General features: G+C 34.8%; 1 protein-coding gene across 24 annotated transcripts in view; it reads right to left on the bottom strand.

Annotated features, from left to right (window-relative positions):
• The window catches only part of ST7L (suppression of tumorigenicity 7 like), a 147,409-nt gene that overhangs the window by 79,591 nt on the left and 46,901 nt on the right, over nt 1-20,917 (bottom strand). For 22 of the 24 annotated variants that reach the window (XR_011565750.1, XM_070785910.1, XM_019956822.2 and 19 more), the window contains 2 exons: nt 7,472-7,622; nt 4,006-4,098 (listed from right to left, as the gene is read on the bottom strand). Coding sequence is in view for 23 of the 24 variants with exons in the window: in XM_070785910.1 (XP_070642011.1) it covers nt 4,006-4,098; nt 7,472-7,622 (244 nt within the window). In the remaining variant the exon portion in view is untranslated. Of the gene's footprint in view, nt 1-4,005; nt 4,099-7,471; nt 7,623-15,829; nt 20,810-20,917 lie in introns of those variants that run through there. The other 2 variants (XM_070785900.1, XM_070785907.1) reach the window with 2 other exon arrangements.

Below are 20,917 nucleotides of genomic sequence, written 5' to 3'. Positions count from 1 at the left end.
AATATTTATGAAACGACAGCATGTTGTGGCTTACAAAGTGCTTTTATTTATATTATTTTTTTCAATAATCCTAGGAGATAGATAGTATTATTCCTACTTTATGAGGTAGAAAACTGTATAGCTTTAATAGGATAATTTTCTAAAATACGAAATTTTTATACTATAGGAGAGATCCAATTGTTTCTTTTTGGATTGCTTTCTATAGATTCATTTGTCAGTCAATGTTTGGCTAATACATCAAAATAATGGATGACTAGTACAGAAACACTCCCTTAGAAGTAAAGTTCAAATTTCATCACTGACTTGTAGAGAAAAATTTATCAGGAGGCATAAAAGACAACTAAATAGCTATGTGAACTAAGGGAATAGTTCAAGTCTGAACTTATGAGGTTCATAAGCAAATTCCAGAATGCCTTAAGTCATATCAAAGTTGAAGGAGAATTGAAAGCAAAAAACCTTAAGTACTCTTGGGAATTAAAGCTCCACATTAATAAAAATTTGTTCATTTTATCATAAAGACAGAAAAAATACTCTAAGAATATACAATATAATCAAACTACACCCCAGAACATCCCTCCTCTCATAGCTTCTAGAATTTGCAAATGAGTAGACCCCTAGAATGGAGAAGGCAATGGCACCCCACTCCAATACTCTTGCCTGGAAAATCCCATGGACGGAGGAGCCTGGTGGGCTGCAGTTCATGGGGTCGCTAAGAGTCGGACATGACTGAGTGACTTTGCTTTCACTTTTCATTTTCATGCATTGGAGAAGGAAATGGCAACCCACTAGTGTTCTTGCCTGGAGAATCCCAGGGACAGGGGAGCCTCGTGGGCTACTGTCTATGGGGTCACACAGAGTCAGACATGACTGAAGTGACTTAGCAGACCCCTAGAAATAACAAAGTCCTTCCATTACACAAACTCTCCGTTCTTATAGCCTGAGGCTCTGACAATACAAAATAATGACTTGATGATTTTATTCACAGTACTATGAAAGCTTGCCTTATATTATCAGGCAACTTCTGTAATGATTTGGGGGGCATTATTTTAGGTTAAATGTATTAGCCTAATGTAATACACTCTTGCATTTTAATGTTCCACAATTAAAGATTCATTCCTTTGCCTTAAATATCCTTGTTCCCATTAAAACAGAAACACAACACCTACTACCACCACCCTCTCCTGAGGAAAGAAAATATTTCTAACACTAATGATCTTCTAATTGCCAAAGTCAATGGATTCTTCTCAGTAATTACCTTATTTAATACCTTGGATACTCCTCCTCACTTGCAATTTGTTTTCTCCTTTTAGTTTCTAGGATATCTAGTTCTGGTTCCTGTCCTGTCTCAGACCACTCCTTCACTGAATCTTCTGACTCCTTATTGGCCACCCATTCCTTAGAAATTTTCATCATGGTTCACCTTTAATTTGTGTCTCACACTCTATACAGTTTCCCTTAGTGATCTCATTCTCTCCCAGAAAATAACGACACCTAAGTCAGTTTTGTGATGTAGCGGGAAAGAGATATTTTGGTAATTTTGTTTACACGACCTGATCCTGTCACTAGGCCATAGCAGACTGGATTAGAGATGAACACCTGGGTAAATCTGATTTACTCTCCCAGAAGTTTTAGAAGCAGGATTGAGATATTCTTCATTCTATATTATCCTCCTGAATTGATGACATGTAAATTCAGAGCTGCACCGGAGTTATCAAGCCTGGCTACATGTGTCTAAGAAAGGGAGAGCCAAACTGCAAAGAGCAAGATAAAAATGAAGCAGATACACTGAGAGAAGCAGAAATGAAAGTTCATACAAAGAAAAGATGGAGTTGGGGAATAAAAAGGAAAGTAAGAATAGGAGAGACTGAAAAATGCAGTCAGAGACAGAGATACACAGAGAAATGACTCCTTATAGAAATCCTGATAGCCTTCTGGTTTTGGTCTCTTCCAAAGTGCAAGTATAATTGTTGCCTTTGTGTTCTTTGAGATAACTCAGGCTTCTTCCAACAAATTCTCTTTATTTTTAAGCTAACTTGAAGTGGCTCCCTTATACCCAAAGAGTGCTTACAACATTGACTACTTATAAAACATGTATTTAATAATATACATATTATATATAACTTACAAACATATCTTAACCCCATGTATGTTAAGAGATATAAAATATAAAGGCTATGTATGTATATGTTAAATAGATTACATAATAAAATATTTAAGCATATAACACACACATGGATGTGTGTGTGTATGGTTGACATGTCACATATACAACATACTCAAAAATAAAAATTGTGGGAGAAAAATATCAGCATACTCAACTTCCATAAGCTCTCCTAAGTTTTTATCTATCTGTTCGAACTTTTCAGCTCTTAAGTGTGATGGCTGTAAAACTGCAACTTTCCTTCCTACACTTTAGTTCTAATGAACCCAGAATTGTAAAAACTGTGGTACAGATTTATTTTATAAGAGGAAACTAGTGTTTATAACTGTCAGCATCCTTACGTATCAGTTAAATCATAAAAAGGCTAATTCAACAAATTTACCAGCTCACAGAGAAAAAGAGTGAGTGGATGATAAGACAGCTGAGACAAAAAGCAGACTATTCTTTCAAAAGTTTAGCTTCCTAAAAGCAGGAACTAGACAAAAACACTTTCAGCAATCATAACCCTTATGTATTTCTTGTTCTCTTCTTGACTCTATTTCTTTTTTTTTTAATATATTGAGAAGTATAGTCCCTCCAATTTCACTCTACTTTGTAAAGATTATTTTGACTGTTCTGGGTCCTTTAACATGCCATATACATTTTGGGATCAGCTTATCAATTTGTAAGAATTGTATTGAATTAATAGATCAATTAGAAGAGAATTGTCATCAAAATAATATTGGGGCTTCCAATCCATAAACATGGACTATCTATTTCATTTTCTTTAATTCTTCCAAGCAGTATTTAGTGGATTTTAAAAATCTCACATTTCTTTTAATTTATTCCTAAATTGTTTGTTCTTTTTGATGCTACTCTCATTGGGTCTGTTTTGCTGGTATATAAATATATGACTGAGTTATATATATATGTGTGTATATATATATCAATATTATATCCTGCAACCTTGCTGAACTAGTTTATTAGTTCTAATAGTATTTTTATGGAATTCATGAAGATTATGTCATCTGTGAATAAAAACAGTTTTACTTCTTTCTTTCAAACATGAATGCCTTTTATTTCTTTTTCTTGCTTGGTGGCATTAACTAGAGCCTTTACTACAATGCTGAAGAGAAGAGAGCAGACATCCTTGTCTTGTTCCTGATCTTAGGGGGAAAGCATTCAGTCTTTCATCATTAAGTATGATGTGAGCTGTGGGTTTTTCGTAGATGCTCTTTATCAGGTTGAGGAAGCTCCCTTTTATTCCCAGTTTGTTCAGAATTTTTATCATGAATGGGTATAGGATTTTTGTCAAATGCTATTCTCCATCTATTGTCCTTTATTCTATTACATTTTCAGATGTTAAAGCAACCTCGCATTTGTGAGGTAAATCCCAATTGGCCATGGAGCATAATCCTTTTTACATGTTGGTGGATTCAGTTTGCTAACATTTTGTTGAAGACATTTGTGTCTATGTTCATGAGAGATATTGTTCTATAGCTTTCTTGAATGTTTTGTCTGACTGTGTTGTTATGGTAATGCTGGTCTCACAGAATGAGCTGGAGAGTGCTCCTTCATTTTCTGAAAAGAGTTTGTGAAGGATTGGTATTATTTCTTCTTTAAGATGACTGCTTATAAGAAAAGAAAAACAAAAACTTTCATCTGTGTGTCCTTTACTGAACCAAGTACAAGGTTTTACCACAAAAATATAAACTAAATTATGCAACTACATCCAAGAACTGGTTAAAATAGTATTTAAACAGTATCCTGAACTTCAACCAGAGGTACTTTTAAAATGGGAGAATACTATGAAAAATAATCTCACAACTAATTTTAAGTTTAGAAAAACTTGAATATTTACTTACAAGGTAATAGCTCTCTATCAGCAGTCTCTGTGCAGCTGGGATAAGGATAAAACAGATGGCCTTTCTCTAATGGATATGGAATCATTCTAAAAGCTGAGGGAAAAAAATATACATTTGTTGACATGCAATTCAATCTCACTTTCATCATCTACTATAATCAAAGCTATTTTGGAGATGTATTTTTAAAATTTATTTTAAAAAAATATTTGTTCAGTTGTGCCCAGTCTTAGTTGCAGCATACGGGATCTTCAATCTTCAAGGCAGCATGGGGGATCTTTTTTCTTTTTTTGAGGCATGTGGAATCTAGTTCCTGGACTACAGGTGTAACCTGGGCCCCCGGCATTGGGAGCATGGAGTCTTAGACAGTGGACCACCAGGGAAGTCCCCCACATAGCATTTTGTTTTCTTTTTTAGAGATGCATTTTACACGAAAGAAACAAAATATTCAGAGGAACAAATAAGAAGAATAAATTTTATTTAGAGAATAGTGAATTGATCTAACTGAAATAAAACTAAAGGGAGTAGTGGAAGATAAGACTGGCTGTGTCCTTGCCTCAGTCTCCTCATTACAAACACAAAATACTTAACTCTCCACATGTGAATTCCACTTCTTAGGGAAATCAAACAACTGTTGTAGTCATAACTTCTGTCAACCTAAGAGTTTTCAATGGATCCTAACTTCATATTTGAGCTGATACCAAAGTTTTCTGTAAGCAGAGCTTAATTTAGATCAGGGGTCACCAAAGTACCTAAATTAAGTATATAAAGGGGTCACCTTTGGTCAGACCTGGACCACTATCTGTTTTTATAAATAAAATTATATTAGAATATAGCCAAGTCTCCTTATTTATATATTATAAAAGGCTGCTTCCATGCTGTAAGAGTTGGGTAATTGTGACAGAGACTATGGCCCACAAAGACTAAATATTTACCAACTGGTCCTTTACAGAAAAAGTTTATGCATCCTTTATCTAGATTATCATCCATTCCTACAGACTTCTTAAAGAAGAAATCTTTATTGATCTACTCAACTATCAAAATTATAAGGTTTTTGTTTTTCCTTTAGTGCTTGGATCTATGAACTTTTGTCAAAATACGGATTTTTGTTTTGCTACAAAATTCAGCGACTTTCCGAAGTCACAGAGCAAATTACATCAGTGACACTAGGAAATCATTCATTAAGATGATTGTTCACAAAACACAAAATCAATCATATACTTATGGAGAACTTCCTACGTGCCAAGCAGGCTAGGCACTGATGACACATACAAAGTGATTAAGACAGACTACATAGTTTTGAGAAGCTTGCAAACTACTGGAGAAAAACCAAAAGAAAATCTAAGTACCTCAAAACATCGAACTCCTCAGTTTCAGTGGTTCTGTTTTCATTAACCTGTATATTGTCAGTATCAACCACAGTGCCTAACGCTCAGCAAAAGTTAATACAGAGGTTCCCAAATTTTCTTGATTCAAGGACACGTGGTGCGCTTCATGTCTCAGTAATTTGCTATGATGCCCCTAGGCTGTAAGAAGTATTTAACAATTCCACTTATTAAGTAGTGGGTCTGATCAATTTCAAAAGCTTTTGTTCTAACAGCTTAGCAGCAAGTTGAAAAAAATACACATAAATTAAAGGAAAAAAGTTATTTCAATTTTAAATAACCATCATTTCTCCCTAATGGGATATATGAGCCTGTTGGACACCACATAATTTCTCAAACCTCACAATCACTTTGGATAATACCATCCTCATTTCCTGTTGCACACTGAGTTTTGTGTGGTACTTCCTTTAATCATAGCAACTAACAAAAACCCAGCTTTGCAAAGCTGTGACAACACTGAAAGAAAACAGAATACTGCTGAAACCTTTAACTATCTAGAGCTACAGTTTCAATGGTGTATTGCTGCGTTTCTATGAAAAATTTAAAATCTCATGGCACTCTTGTGAATTTACTATAATATCCAAAAGTGCCTTAGTGCAATGTTTGAGAACTGAGGAGATTAGCAAGTTTTAGTTGTTATTTAGAATGTGCACTGAATTCATTTTTGAATTTTCATCTACAGCTAATTCTAAAAAGTTACAAATGAGAGATGTGGTAGTTAGTGGAAAATAATCCAATTTTCCAAAGAAATATACAAATGGCCAACTAACACATAAAAATATGTTCAACATTATTAATTATTAGGGAAATGCAAATCAAAATGAGGTACTATTTCATACCCATTAGGGTGCTATTACCAAAAAGCAGAAAATAACAAGTATTGGCAAGGATATAAAGAAAGTGAAATCCCTGTGCATTGCATGTGGAATGTTACATGGTTCAGCTGCTATAGAAAACAGTACGGTGGTTCCTCAAAGAATTAAACACAAAATTATATGATCTAGCAATTCCACTTCTAGGAGTACACCCAGAAGAATTGAAAGCAAGAATTAAACAGGTTCTTTTGTACCTATGTTCACAGCAGCATTATCCACAATAGCCAAAAGGTGGAAACAGTCCAAATGTCCACTGATGGATGAATGGATAAACAAAATTTTGTATACACTTACAATGGAATATTATTCATCCTTAAAAAGAATAAAACTCTTACACATACTTCAATAATATGTAAATGAAATAAGCCACATATAAAAGGACAAATGTATGATTTCACTTATATGAGATACCTAGAGTAGTCAAACTCAGAGAGACAAAAAATAGAATGGTTACCAGGGGGCTGGGAAGGAGTAAACAATGAGGAGTTATATTTCAGTTGGCACAGAATTTCTGTTTGGGTTGATGAAAAAACTCAGGATGGATGATGGTGATGGTTGCACAACAATGTACATGCATTTCACAGAACTGAGCATTTTAAAATGTTTAAAATGCTTTTATGTTATATATATTTTACCACAATTAAAAAATTGGGGGGAATTTCCCTGATGGTTCAGTAGCTAAGTCTCGAAGTTCTCGATGCAGGGGGCATGGGTTCAATCCTTGGTCAGGGAACTAGATCCTACATGCCACAACAAAGACCTGGCACAGTCATCATATAAATTTTTAAAAATAAATATTTTTTAAAATTTTTTTAAAGAATTAAGTTGATTTCAGTAATGAAAAAAGTTTCATATTGTACACATCTCAAAACCAAAAAAAGTCCAATTTAAAAAATATTAGAGTAGCAAGCCACATGAAAAAATGAAGGTTTATAAATTTTAATATTTTTCCTTATAAATATTTAATATAAGTGAACATACAGCAGAATACCCAGTTTTTCATCCTGCTTTTCCTAAATGTGGTTTTAATATAAGCACATTACACATTTCTTCTACCAATAAACCAATGAACACCGCAGAGTTCACTTTCAAACCAATCTGAACAATAAATCCTTAACGAAACCCAGACAATCTCATTAAAAAAAGACTGCCTGTGAATGCAATGAATAGTCAGAAAGATTAGCACTGCATTTGGAAAAGAATACTTACTGCCTTCCCACGTGCACTGTAACAGATGAAGAGCACCTTCTATTCTCTTCCAGTGCTGAAGATGAAAGAAAGCATAGGCAATTGCTTCACTATCACCCCGTTTCAGAATGTGTTCTGGAGGTAAAATGAGACTTTTCATCTCTAGTAAATACTAGAAAAATAACATACACACATAGACACACCACACACACAAAAAAGAAAAATTATGTTAAATTCAAACATCCACAAAAGTGTAGATTCAAATTTCATAAAGTTAACTTGATTTAAAAAACAAACATTAAGCTAGTTGAAATGACAAGAAGGTCTTACTGATAACGTGTATAAAATGCTTGTATATATGCAAATCCCAAAGATCAGAATACGCCTAAAGGTAAAAATAAGGTAATAAATTACTTATGTGCAACTTCAAATACAAAATGGAAACTAAGCTGAAGAAATAATATGTGAGAAAATTATTTATTTTTCCAAAAAACAATAAATGTAAAAAATTATAAAAAACAATAAATGTAAAAAATTATAAAACACAATTTTGGAACAACAAGTTGTGGCAACATTTTTTTATTTCTCTTTTACAGTGTGTGTGTGTGTGTGTGTGTGTGTGTGTGTGTGTGTGTGACTCAGTCGTGTCCAACTCTCTGTAACCCCATGGACTACAGCCCACCAGGCTTCTCTGTCCATGGAATTCTCCAGGCAAGATATAGGAGTGGGTTGCCCTTTTTTTACAGTGAAGGAATTTAATTGTTCAATTCTTTTTTTTTTTTTTTTTAATTTTACTTTATTTTTAAACTTTACATAATTGTATTAGTTTTGCCAAACATCAAAATGAATCCATCACAGGTATACATGTGCTCCCCATCCTGAACCCTCCTCCCTCCTCCCTCCCCATAGCATCCTGGGCCATAAAGCTAGCCTTGGTAAATTCAAAAAAACAGAAATCATTCCAAGCATCTTTTCTGACCATAATGCAGTAAGATTAGATCTCAATTACAGGAGAAAAACGATTAAAAATTCCAACATATGGAGGCTGAACAACACGCTGCTGAATAACCAACAAATCACAGAAGAAATCAAAAAAGAAATCAAAATTTGCATAGAAACGAATGAAAATGAAAACACAACAACCCAAAACCTGTGGGATACGGTAAAAGCAGTCCTAAGGGGAAAGTTCATAGCAATACAGGCACACCTCAAGAAACAAGAAAAAAGTCAAATAAATAACCTAACTCTACACCTAAAGCAACTAGAAAAGGAAGAAATGAAGAACCCCAGCGTTAGTAGAAGGAAAGAAATCTTAAAAATTAGAGCAGAAATAAATGCAAAAGAAACAAAAGAGACCATAACAAAAATCAACAAAACCAAAAGCTGGTTCTTTGAAAGGATAAATAAAATTGACAAACCATTAGCCAGACTCATCAAGAAACAAAGGGAGAAAAATCAAATCAATAAAATTAGAAATGAAAATGGAGAGATCACAACAGACAACACAGAAATACAAAGGATCATAAGAGACTACTATCAACAATTATATGCCAATAAAATGGACAACGTGGAAGAAATGGACAAATTCTTAGAAAAGTACAACTTTCCAAAACTCGATCAGGAAGAAATAGAAAATCTTAACAGACCCATCACAAGCACGGAAATTGAAACTGTAATCAAAAATCTTCCAGCAGACAAAAGCCCAGGTCCAGATGGCTTCACAGCTGAATTCTACCAAAACTTTAGAGAAGAGCTAACACCTATCCTGCTCAAACTCTTCCAGAAAATTGCAGAGGAAGGTAAACTTCCAAATTCATTCTATGAGGCCACCATCACCCTAATACCAAAACCTGACAAAGATCCCACAAAAAAGAAAACTACAGGCCAATATCACTGATGAACATAGATGCAAAAATCCTAAACAAAATTCTAGCAATCAGAATCCAACAACACATTAAAAAGATCATACACCATGACCAAGTGGGCTTTATCCCAGGGATGCAAGGATTCTTCAATATCCGCAAATCAATCAATGTAATACACCACAGTAACAAATTGAAAAATAAAAACCATATGATTATCTCAATAGATGCAGAGAAAGCCTTTGACAAAATTCAACACCCATTTATGATAAAAACTCTCCAGAAAGCAGGAATAGAAGGAACATACCTCAACATAATAAAAGCTATATATGACAAACCCACAGCAAACATTATCCTCAATGGTGAAAAATTGAAAGCATTTCCTCTAAAGTCAGGAACAAGACAAGGGTGCCCACTTTCACCATTACTATTCAACATAGTTTTGGAAGTTTTGGCCACAGCAATCAGAGCAGAAAAAGAAATAAAAGGAATCCAAATTGGAAAAGAAGAAGTAAAACTCTCACTGTTTGCAGATGACATGATCCTCTACATAGAAAACCCTAAAGACTCCACCAGAAAATTACTAGAACTAATCAATGACTATAGTAAAGTTGCAGGATATAAAATCAACACACAGAAATCCCTTGCATTCCTATACACTAATAATGAGAAAACAGAAAGAGAAATTAAGGAAACAATTCCATTCACCATTGCAACGGAAAGAATAAAATACTTAGGAATATATCTACCTAAAGAAACTAATTGTTCAATTCTTAACATAGTGCAAAGCACTATGCTTGTTAGGGAATGCCAAGACACTATTCTCTGGAGCTTCCTAATGTAATGACAGAGACAGATTTTAGGGTGGGGTGGGCCGTGCTACGCAGCTTCCGGGATCTTTGTTTCCCAACCTGGGATCAAATCTGGCCCCTTGGCAGTTGAAAGCACAGATTCCCAACCAATGGACCACCAGAGAATTCCCAAGAAAGACAGATTCCTTAAATTAATTATAATCAGACTATGTGCTTTACTATAGGTATAGATACATATAGGAGGAGGTATTACTTTTTAATTTAGCTTTTAATAACAGCTTTATTGAGATATAATTTACATACTTTACAGTTCACCCATTTAAAGTACACAATTCAATAGTTTTTAGTACATTAACAGACATGTGCAACCATCACCACAATTTCAGAATATTTTCATCACTTTAAAAGGAAACCCAAATGTATACTAGTGTAGCCCCTACAGAAAACAGTAGGAGGTTCCTCAATCCTACTCCTGGGCATATATCTGCAGTAAACTATAATTTGAAAAGATTCATACACCTCAATGTTCATTGTGGCAATATGTACAATAGGCAATCTAAATGTCCACTGACAGATGAATGGGTAAAGATGTTGTATATATATATAAAATATATATAGGTGTATACATATAATGGAATACTGCTCAGCCATAAGAAAGAGTGAAATAATGTAGCAACATGGAGGGACCTAGAGATGATCATACTTAAGGAACTAAGTTAGAAAGACAAGTATCATACGATATCACTTATATGTGGAATCTAAAATATGACACAAATGAACTTCCATGAAACAGAAACAGACTCACAGACACAGAGAACAGACTTAAGGAAGCCAGGGGGAGGGAGGTGGGAGAGCGATGAATTGGGAGTTTGAGATCAGCAGATGCAAACAATTATAGAGAGAAAGGATAAACAACAAAGTTCCATTTAGCACAGGGAAATATATTTAATACCCTGTGATAAATCATAATGGAAAAGAATATGAAGAAGAATGTATATATATGTATAATGAAATCACTTTGCTCTACAGTAGAAATTAACACAACAATGTAAATTAACTATACTTCAATAAAATAAATTAAAAAAAAAAAAGAAACACCATACTCTTTAGTTATCACCCTCTCCACACCCAACCTCCCTCAACTCTAAGCAACCACTAATATACTTTCTGTCTCTATAGATTTGCCCATTCCAGATATTTGATACAAACAGAATCATTTAATATATGGTCTTTTGTGACTGGTTTAATTCACTTAGCATATATCCATGTTGTAGCATGTATCAGGACACCATTCTTTCTGTGGAATAATATTATACAAAATAATATTCCATTGTATAATATAAATAATATTATAGATATAAATAATATTCCATTATATGGATAGACCACAATTGTTTGTCCATTCATCATTTGATGGATATTTGGTTTTCACCTTTTGGCTACTATGAATAGTACTACAATAAACATTGATGCTGTGAAAGTGTTACATTCAATATGTCAGTGAATTTGGAAAACTCAGCAGTGGCCACAGGACTGGAAAAGGTTAGGTTTCATTCCAATCCCAAAGAAAGGCAATGCCAAAGAATGCTCAAACTACTGCACAATTGCACTCATCTCACACACTAGTAAAGTACTGTTCAAAATTCTCCAAGCCAGGCTTCAGCAATATGTGAACCGTGAACTTACAGATGTTCAAGCTGGTTTTAGAAAAGGCAGAGGAACCAGAGATCAAGTTGCCAACATCTGCTGGATCACCAAAAAAGCAAGAGAGTTCCAGAAAAACATCTATTTCTGCTTTACTGACTATGCCCTAGGCTTTGACTGTGTGGATCACAATAAACTGGAAAATTCTGAAAGAGATGGGAATACCAGACCACCTGACCTGCCTCTTGAGAAACCTGTATGCAGGTCAGGAAGGAACAGTTAGAATGGGACATGGAACAACAGACTGGTTCCAAATAGGAAAAGGAGTACATTAAGGCTGTATATTGTCACCCTGCTTATTTAACTTCTATGCAGAGTACATCATGAGAAACACTGGGCTGGAAGAAGCACAAGCTGGAATCAAGATTGCCGGGAGAAATGTCAATAACCTCAGATATGCAGATGACACCACCCTATGGCAGAAAGTGAAGAGGAACTAAAAAGCCTCTTGATGAAAGTGAAAGAGGAAAGTGAAAAAGTTGGCTTAAAGCTCAACATTCAGAAAACTAAGATCATGGCATCCGGTCCCATCACTTCATGGGAAGTAGATGGGGAAACAGTGGCTGACTTTATTTTGGGGGGCTCCAAAATCACTGCAGATGGTGACTGCAGCCATGAAATTAAAAGATGCTTACTCCTTGGAAGCAAGGAGTTGGTCATAACCTAGATAGCATTTTCAAAAGCAGAGACATTACTTTGCCAACAAAGGTCCATCTAGTCAAGGCTATGGTTTTTCCAGTGGTTATGTATGGATGTGAGAGTTGGACTATAAAGAAAGCTGAGTGCAGAAGAATCGATGCTTTTGAACTGTGGTGTGGGAGAAGACTCTTGAGAGTCCCTTGGACTCCAAGAAGATCCAACCAGTCCATCCTAAAGGAGATCAGTCCTGGGTGTTCAATGGAAGGACTGATGTTGAAATTGAAACTCCAATACTTTGGCCACCTGATTGATGCAAAGAGCTGACCCATTTGAAAAGACCCTGATGCTGGGAAAGATTGAGGGCAGAAGGAGAAGGGGACAACAGAGGATGAGATGGTTGGATGGCATCACTGACTCTATGGACATGAGTTTGAGTAAACTCCAGGAGTTGGTGATGGACAGGGAAGCCTGGCGTGCTGTGGTTCATGGGGTTGCAAAGAGTCAGACACAACTGAGCGACTGAACTAAACTGAACCATGTGTATGGATTTTTATGTGAACAAAGGTTTCATCTCTCTTGGGTTACTAGGAGTGGAACTGCTATGTCATATGGTAATTCTATATTTAAGAGGTATTAATTATGTTTTAAACCACTGATGGGCTTCCCTGATGGCTCAGCTGGTAAAGAATCTGCCTGCAATGTGGGAGACCTGGGTTTGATCCCTGGGTTGGGAAGATCCCCTGGAGAAGGGAAAGGCTACCCACTCTAGTATTCTGGCCTAGAGAATTCCACAGACTGTATAGTCCATGGGGTTGCAAAGAGTTGGACTCAACTGAGCAAATTTCACTTTCACTTTGCAGAAGTGGTGGAAAGGTGGGAAGTGGATAGCAGATTGAGAGGTGTGGTGGAGAGAAGAATAGGAAGACATATTCACTGTATAGGGCCAACTTGAATTCTTGAGCCTAAAGAGCATAGTACAAGATGCATTTAAGTAAGTGAGCATGCCTATTAAAGTTATAACCTATCAATTCTTATTCACATATGAAATGAAATTCTATCTTAAACTTTTGAAGAAATGCTTCCCTTAATATCACAATCCATATCAAAAGCAGCATAATCACAGTTATTACACTAGTCAAATATACTAATTACATGAAGAAAGATGCAAAATTAACTACTTGTAGTGGGGGTCTTCCCAGGTGGCGCTGGTGCGGGTTCAATCCCTGGGTCGGGAAGATCCCCTGGAGGAGGGCGTGGCAATCCACTCCAGTATTCTTGCCTGGAGAATCCCATGGGCAGAGGAGCCTAGTGGGTTACAGTCCATAGGATTGCAAAGAACTGGACATGACCGAAACAATTTAGCACACGTGCACAGTGGTGGGTTAGTTGCTAAGTCTTGTCCAATTCTTGCAACCCCATGGACTGTAGCCCTCTAGGCTCCCCTGTCCATAGGATTTTCTGAGCAAGAATACTGGAGTGGATTGCCATTTCCTTCTCCAGTAGATATTCCCATCCAAGGGATCAAACCCCGCTCTCCTACAATGCAGGCAGATTCTTTACTGACTGAGCTACCAGGGAAGCCAACTTTTACACCATCTTTATTATTAAAGTAGTCAACTTAAAATCTTTTAAATATAGTTAGCTAGCTTCTTCTTCCAATGACTGAGACCACAGTACACCTCCTCAGTTAATGACTTCTTCCAAAGACTGAGGCCAGAGTACACCTTCCCTACTAGAATAGGTTTGAGACCACCTTTTTGGGTCTCAGTAATTTGGTACCAAATTATGTGTCATATGATACAAACCACATTAATGTACATTATAAAATATAAAAAAAGAGACATTCCAAAGGTGTCTTAAAAGATATATCCTTACATTTCAATAATGAGATAAACAGCATAAATTCAACAGTTGAATTTGTGAAATACTTTGTAAAACTACTAGAAACAGGAAGAATTATAAAAATAAAAATTAGTAGTACTTTCAAATTTTAAGACTTAAATTATTAATCAATACATATGGACTCATGGCATTAATACATATAAATTTTCTTTTTTTGTTTATGGAATGTGCCTTTCCAACACTTACTGGGCTGAGTGCTCATCTTTAATTACTCTTTATTCCTATAACCCAATAAAGCTGAAATTAAAAAGCAAAAAGATAAAAGAATAATTACTCTTAGTCTTGATGTCTCTGGCCCTCTCCTCAAAGTGTAAGAATGCAGTCTGCTCATCAATTTATTTTAGCAGATGTCACAAGCTATGAGATTATTTACTAATCCAGTTTGGGGACTTAACATTTCCCATTCAGTTTCTTAAAGGAATGCAGCAGAGGTTGTGTCCTGGTCAAGCAAAGCCCATTTGCTGCCTGGCTGGGTTCTCTACCCTTAGTGCCTTGGACCTATATTCAGGAGGGTAATATTCTTTCTAATCCTCTTTAATCCTTGCCCATTTTTTTTAAAACACAGTAAAAGATCACTCACACCAGGCGGCTGTGGGAAAATGGACTCAAATACCTGACCTCTGACATGACTCCTTATGCTCTTTGCAAGTGCACTAAGAGCTTCTTCAGTAGGAAGCAAAGAAAATGAGGCAATCACAGTGGAATCTCCATCATAAAAAGAATATCTTATTTTCAGAGAGGTTCAATACTTAAACCAAGTCCTTTCTATTAGAATTTTGCTTTATTTTACAGATAAAAACATTTCCGATTATTTTCAATCAGTTTTAGAATTCTGAAGCTTTAGATTAATGCCTATCTTTGCTAAGCTACTCAGCAATTATATTAACAATTATTCAGTAAAACTTATAAAAAGTATCAATTTAATATATATAAAAATACTTTTAGCAATTATTAATATATATCTATACTTCTGAGCAATACTCTAAGTGACAATTCAGATAGTAATCAAATAGATATGATATCTTTATTAGAAAATTATACTTTAGGATTTTGTATTAAAAATTTTTATTATTTAATCATGAAAAAATTGTTTCCTTATACTACCTTATTTTTACTATCATGTCTTACCTACCAGCAAATGTCCTTTACAATTTGACTTTAAAGCAAAGCAATTCTTATTTTTTAGTTTACTATTTTAAGTATATTTTCTTTAAGCTAAAAAATTTTCTTTGTATTTTGAGGGCAAAATTTTATTTCAATATCCTATTGGAAACTAAAAAATAAGAATTGCTTTGCTTTAAAGTCAAATTGTAAAGGACATTTGCTGGTAGGTAAGACATGATAGTAAAAATAAGGTAGTATAAGGAAACAATTTTTTCATGATTAAATAATAAAAATTGTTAATACAAAATCCTAAAGTATAATTTTCTAATAAAGATATCATATCTATTTGATTACTATCTGAATTGTCACTTAGAGTATTGCTCAGAAGTATAGACATATATTAATAATTGCTAAAAGTATTTTTATATATATTAAATTGATACTTTTTATAAGTTTTACTGAATAATTGTTAATATAATTGAGGGTTCGGGATGGGGAACACATGTATACCTGTGGTGGATTCATTTTGATATTTGGCAAAACTAATACAATTATGTAAAGTTTAAAAATAAAATAAAATTAGAAAAAAAAAAAAGAAAATATACTTAAAATAGCCAATTATAGGGTTATTATTTTATGTCCTCCACAAACTACTACTCAGGAATTTTTGCTACCCAGAAAAAGCTGTAAGTTATTATTACACAATAGACTCATATCCTTTATATTCTACTTCAGCATCTAGCATACTACACTATCCACCCAAAGCAGGCCTTAAAACAATTATTAACTGACTGGATCTGATATATATATATATAGCAAAAATGTCTTCAAACTCATACCTGTATTTCAGTTTTTACTTAACGACATTTTCTAACTTTCTGGGCAAACTTAAAACAAAATGAAAATAAATTCAAGACTTTATTTCTGTTTGAAGAATGAAGAATATGAAAGGTTAAAAACATAGGGGTAATTTGGTTTGGCCTTTTTTTTTTTTTTTGGTTATGAAAGGACATACTTACAGTACAAAACTGCAAACACTCCAGAGTAACATAGAAAAGAATATATTACAAGACTGGTGATAAAAGAAAATAAAGATAATAATCTGATTTACATTTGTCTGGATTTCTTTTTCTTAAGCATAACATAAAACACTACTTTTCTTAAATATAGTATCATATTGTTAACAACTACTTTTTACTTCACAATATGTCTTGTGTATCTTCTTCTGTCTCTATATAGATCTATCATTATTTTAAAATATAGTACAGTATTCCATTAAAAGTTGAGTTCTTTTATAAGTTAAGAAATAAGGTCATGCTGAAATTGTACTTCTGTCATTAAAAGGCCAAAAGTGACATAATGTAGTAAAATTCACAAAATATTAAATGGCTTAAAAATATGATGGGATCTAAAATTTTATACTTTTTACCTCAGATATAGGTCTTTATAGTAGTGCAAATCTAAATTACAAACATATCTATTCACCAAACATTTACTGAATGCCCATTATGTGCTAAGTAGAATATCAGACATGAAATGATGTTAAGACAAAAGTCCTGCTTTTTTAAAAAGCTCACAAATAACTAAGGGAGAGACATATAAACAGACCAAATATATATATATATATTTAATCTATACATATATGATTAAGGCACTAAACAAACAGAAGAACATTATCTCTGCTTGGAAAAAGTGGAAAAAACATCTCTATAAAGGAGGCATCAGATGAGCAGGATCTCAAAGAATGAGTAGACACCTGCCAAGTAGAGAAGAGACTGAGCATATATATAATGGTAGGGAGTCATAATGAGACCTAACTGATTCAGGGAATAGTGGTGCTAGAGGTAAGCAACAAAGCAGAAGTGGCAAGGAGCGAGACTGGAGACAGGTACTGGGCCCAACTATGAAGGCTTCTATACACCCAATACTAAGGGGTTGGTCCTTATCCTGTAGGCAATACAGAACAAGAAGAGCTCTTTCGCAGAGTAAGGTCTGATATTTAGATTGATAACTCTGGCAATAACCAGAATAGAGAGGGATGAATGGCATGGAGACCACCGAGGAATCTGTTTTAATAGACCAAGCAAAAGGAGGGGATATGCAGATAGATGATTCATTTTGCTGTTCAGTAAAAACTAACACAACATTATAAAGCAGCTATACTCCAATAAACGTTAATTTTTAAAACACAGAGAATGTCTGACAACAAATACACCAGACGGAAACAGTGGCTACGTGAGAGAAGTAGAACTGAGAGAGGAAAAACAGGGGATTATTTTACTTTATAACTTCTACAGAGTATGAAATTTTTTTTTTAATTCATTACTTTGATAACAATAATTTTTTTAAAAGAACAAGCAGTAAAGGTGCACAATTAACAGTAGCAGTAGGGATGGAGTACATGGCTAGATCTGAAAGACATTTCGAAGGATATGAGTTGGTAATTTGGAAAGGACAGAGTAAAGGTTAATTAGAGAAGAGGATAATAAAGTCATAAATCAAAATATAGAAATAGAAAGGAGAGGCAAGTTGGAGAAAAAACTAAAGATTTTTTTTAAAAATTTACTTTGAGACACATTGAAATGTCTGAGGTACCTATTAGATATCCAGGTAAAATTTTCCACAACTAGATAGAAATGCAAGTCTCTTAGACAAGGAAGAAAGCCCGAGTTAAAAGAAACACATTTGGAAATTACCAGCAAATAAAACACAGTCAAAGACATAAACCAAAGCTAACACCTAGTATGTGCTACAGGGCCTTCCAGATTACCTCCAAATCACCTTCTCATTATATCGGGAATAAATCAGAAATTGCTGGGGCCAATTTTAACTAGTACTCAACTGTGGACAATATACTCAAATAATCACTCAAGTCTCTTGCTTTTCACTAAAAATAATAAAAATTAAAGCTACTTTGGGAGCTATAGTTAAAAAGACATAATGATGTATGGTCTGATGGTTTCTTTCATAACTCTATACCTATGCTTACACTCAAATTCACTTTAATTTTGAATTGCTTTGATCTTTATAATTTATCTCTAGATTACTTTGTTTCTATTACTTTGCAAATCTTACAACAGCTTTTGACCAAAAGCAATATAATTCTGACCTGAAGTAATGATAATGCTTTATAATCTTCCTCTTAAAAGCAGAGGTTAAAGAAAAATCTCTCTGAAGGCATCTGAAATTAAGGTACTTTGCTCTTGATCAGTCATGCACATCAAGAACCAATTTATCTCTGCAATTAGTTTTCTCAGTGCACATTCTATGAGATTGGACAGGCAGGCTGAATGCAAAGATTCCACACGGAGATGTATTATAGAGAGACGAAGAAAGTCCCCAGATAGAAAGTAAAAACAACTGCTATCTGAATAAACTGAAAATACATGATACTACCTAACAGCCTCAGGAGCAAAGTGAAAGTGATCTTACATTAAAAAGAGAGGGAATGGGGGCTAACAGCGCATCATCCTACGGAGCAACACCTCAAGAAATAAGCATTTGATATCTCAACCCTTCCAACCTGTCCACAGTACAATATAATGGAAAGCAAAAGGTTCACTGTGCTCTAGGAATGAGTCACAGACTTTAAGGCCACTTCCCTTTTCTCTCTGTACTCCTGCTATGCCACTCAGAATCTCAGTCAAGTGCCCCTTCCTCTCCTCTTTAACACATGCTGCTATAATATAGGTAGTGTGGCCAAAGAAAGGTAAGCCTGCTGCTAAAGACCCAGGAGCTTCTCTGATGGATGGGACTCATCCTATAGGCTTCAATTTTTGACCAGCCAGAATGGATTTTACCTTTTATGTATTATTTTTTAAATTCCCCTTATACTTTTAAAGGCCACCTGGCATGGTCTACTTTCTTAGCAACACAATGCCAAAACCAGTTTTAATATAAAATAAGAAAGAATAACTTTTAAAAGCTACAGATTACATATTCCTAAATATGTACTCAATTTGTAGAGATTTACTAAACAAGTTTTTGTCATTGTTTTTAAATGTTCTATATCACTCTCCTCTCAAGGGCTTCTTCTGTAAGACAAAATAAATTGTCCTCAGGGTATTGAGTAATTCAAATTAGTTAATTCCTGTCTCACCTATCTTCACCTTCACCTCTTCTCAACAAAGGAATCCCCAAATCTCATACATTCTAAAGTACTAAAATAATATTCACAAGGAAAGAGGACAAACTGGAACAGCTTAAACAGGAAGAGAAAATGGTAACAGAGCATAATAAAGCAATGATAGCTGTAATAATCAATACTGTTGCCTGATACTCAGACTTGTTAGTAGTAGTAGTGTCAGTCGCTCAGTCGTATCCGACTCTTTGTGACCCCGACTCTTGGCAACCCCACAGACTGTATAGCTCACCAGGCTCCTCTGTCCATGGGAGTCTCCAGGCAAGAAAACTGGAGTGGGTTGCCCTTCCCTTCTTCAGAGGATCTTCCCAACCCAGGGATCAAACTTTAAGAACCTCACAAATATCATCTCATTTTATTAGAAGACATGATACTTTGACAGTGCTTTCTATGTTGAGTCATATCTTTTTTTTCTTTATTGAGGTATAATTTAAAAACAGCAAAATGCACAGGCTTTAAGTACACAGTTCAATGACTTTTAAAAAACAGAGACAAGCAACACCATCACCCCAGAAAGTTTCTTTTCCAGTTAATACCTCTACCCTGACCACCTGAGGCAAACTACTGTGCTAATTTCTACCACAATAGATCACTTTTACCTTTTCTTGAATAGCACATAAATGGAATCATTCAGTATATACTCCTTTGTACAATAATGTATTTTTAAGATTCATCCATGTTTTGCTGTATCAGTTGTTTTTTTCTTTTTACTGCTAAATAAATTTTCATTCTCTTGGATACATACCTTGGTGTAGAACTTCTGGGTGACAGGATGAGATATATGTTTAATTTTATAAGAAATTACCAAAGTGGTTGTATCATTTTATACATTAAGGTAGCAATGTATTAGAGTTCTAAATATTCCACACTCTTGCCAATATCTTATAGTATTCTTAATTATAGCCATTCTGATAGGCGTAATACCTTATTGTAATTTTATAATGCATTTTCCTGATAACCGAAGATGGTGAGCACCTCTTTACGTGTTTATTGGACATTCCAATATCTTCTTTTCTGAAGTATCTGTTCAAGGCTTTTGATTAAAGTTGTCATTTTATATTTATATATTCTGAATATGAGTCCTTTGGCAAATAAGCAAATTGGAGATACTTCTTTCCTGTTTGCAGTCGGCATTTTCAGTTAAAAAGAGATGATGGTGAAGCACTTCCCTGGTGGTACAGTGGTAAGAATCCACCTGCCAATGCAGGGGACATGTGTTCAATCCCTGGTCTAGGAAGATTACACATGCCACAGAGCAACTAAGCCAGTGTGCCACAACTACTGAGCCCCCAAGCCACAATTA

Source organism: Bos indicus, chromosome 3 (assembly GCF_029378745.1).
Source record: "Bos indicus isolate NIAB-ARS_2022 breed Sahiwal x Tharparkar chromosome 3, NIAB-ARS_B.indTharparkar_mat_pri_1.0, whole genome shotgun sequence".
Classification (NCBI taxonomy): Eukaryota; Metazoa; Chordata; class Mammalia; order Artiodactyla; family Bovidae; genus Bos; species Bos indicus.
This window is presented reverse-complemented; position numbering and strand designations above follow the sequence as displayed.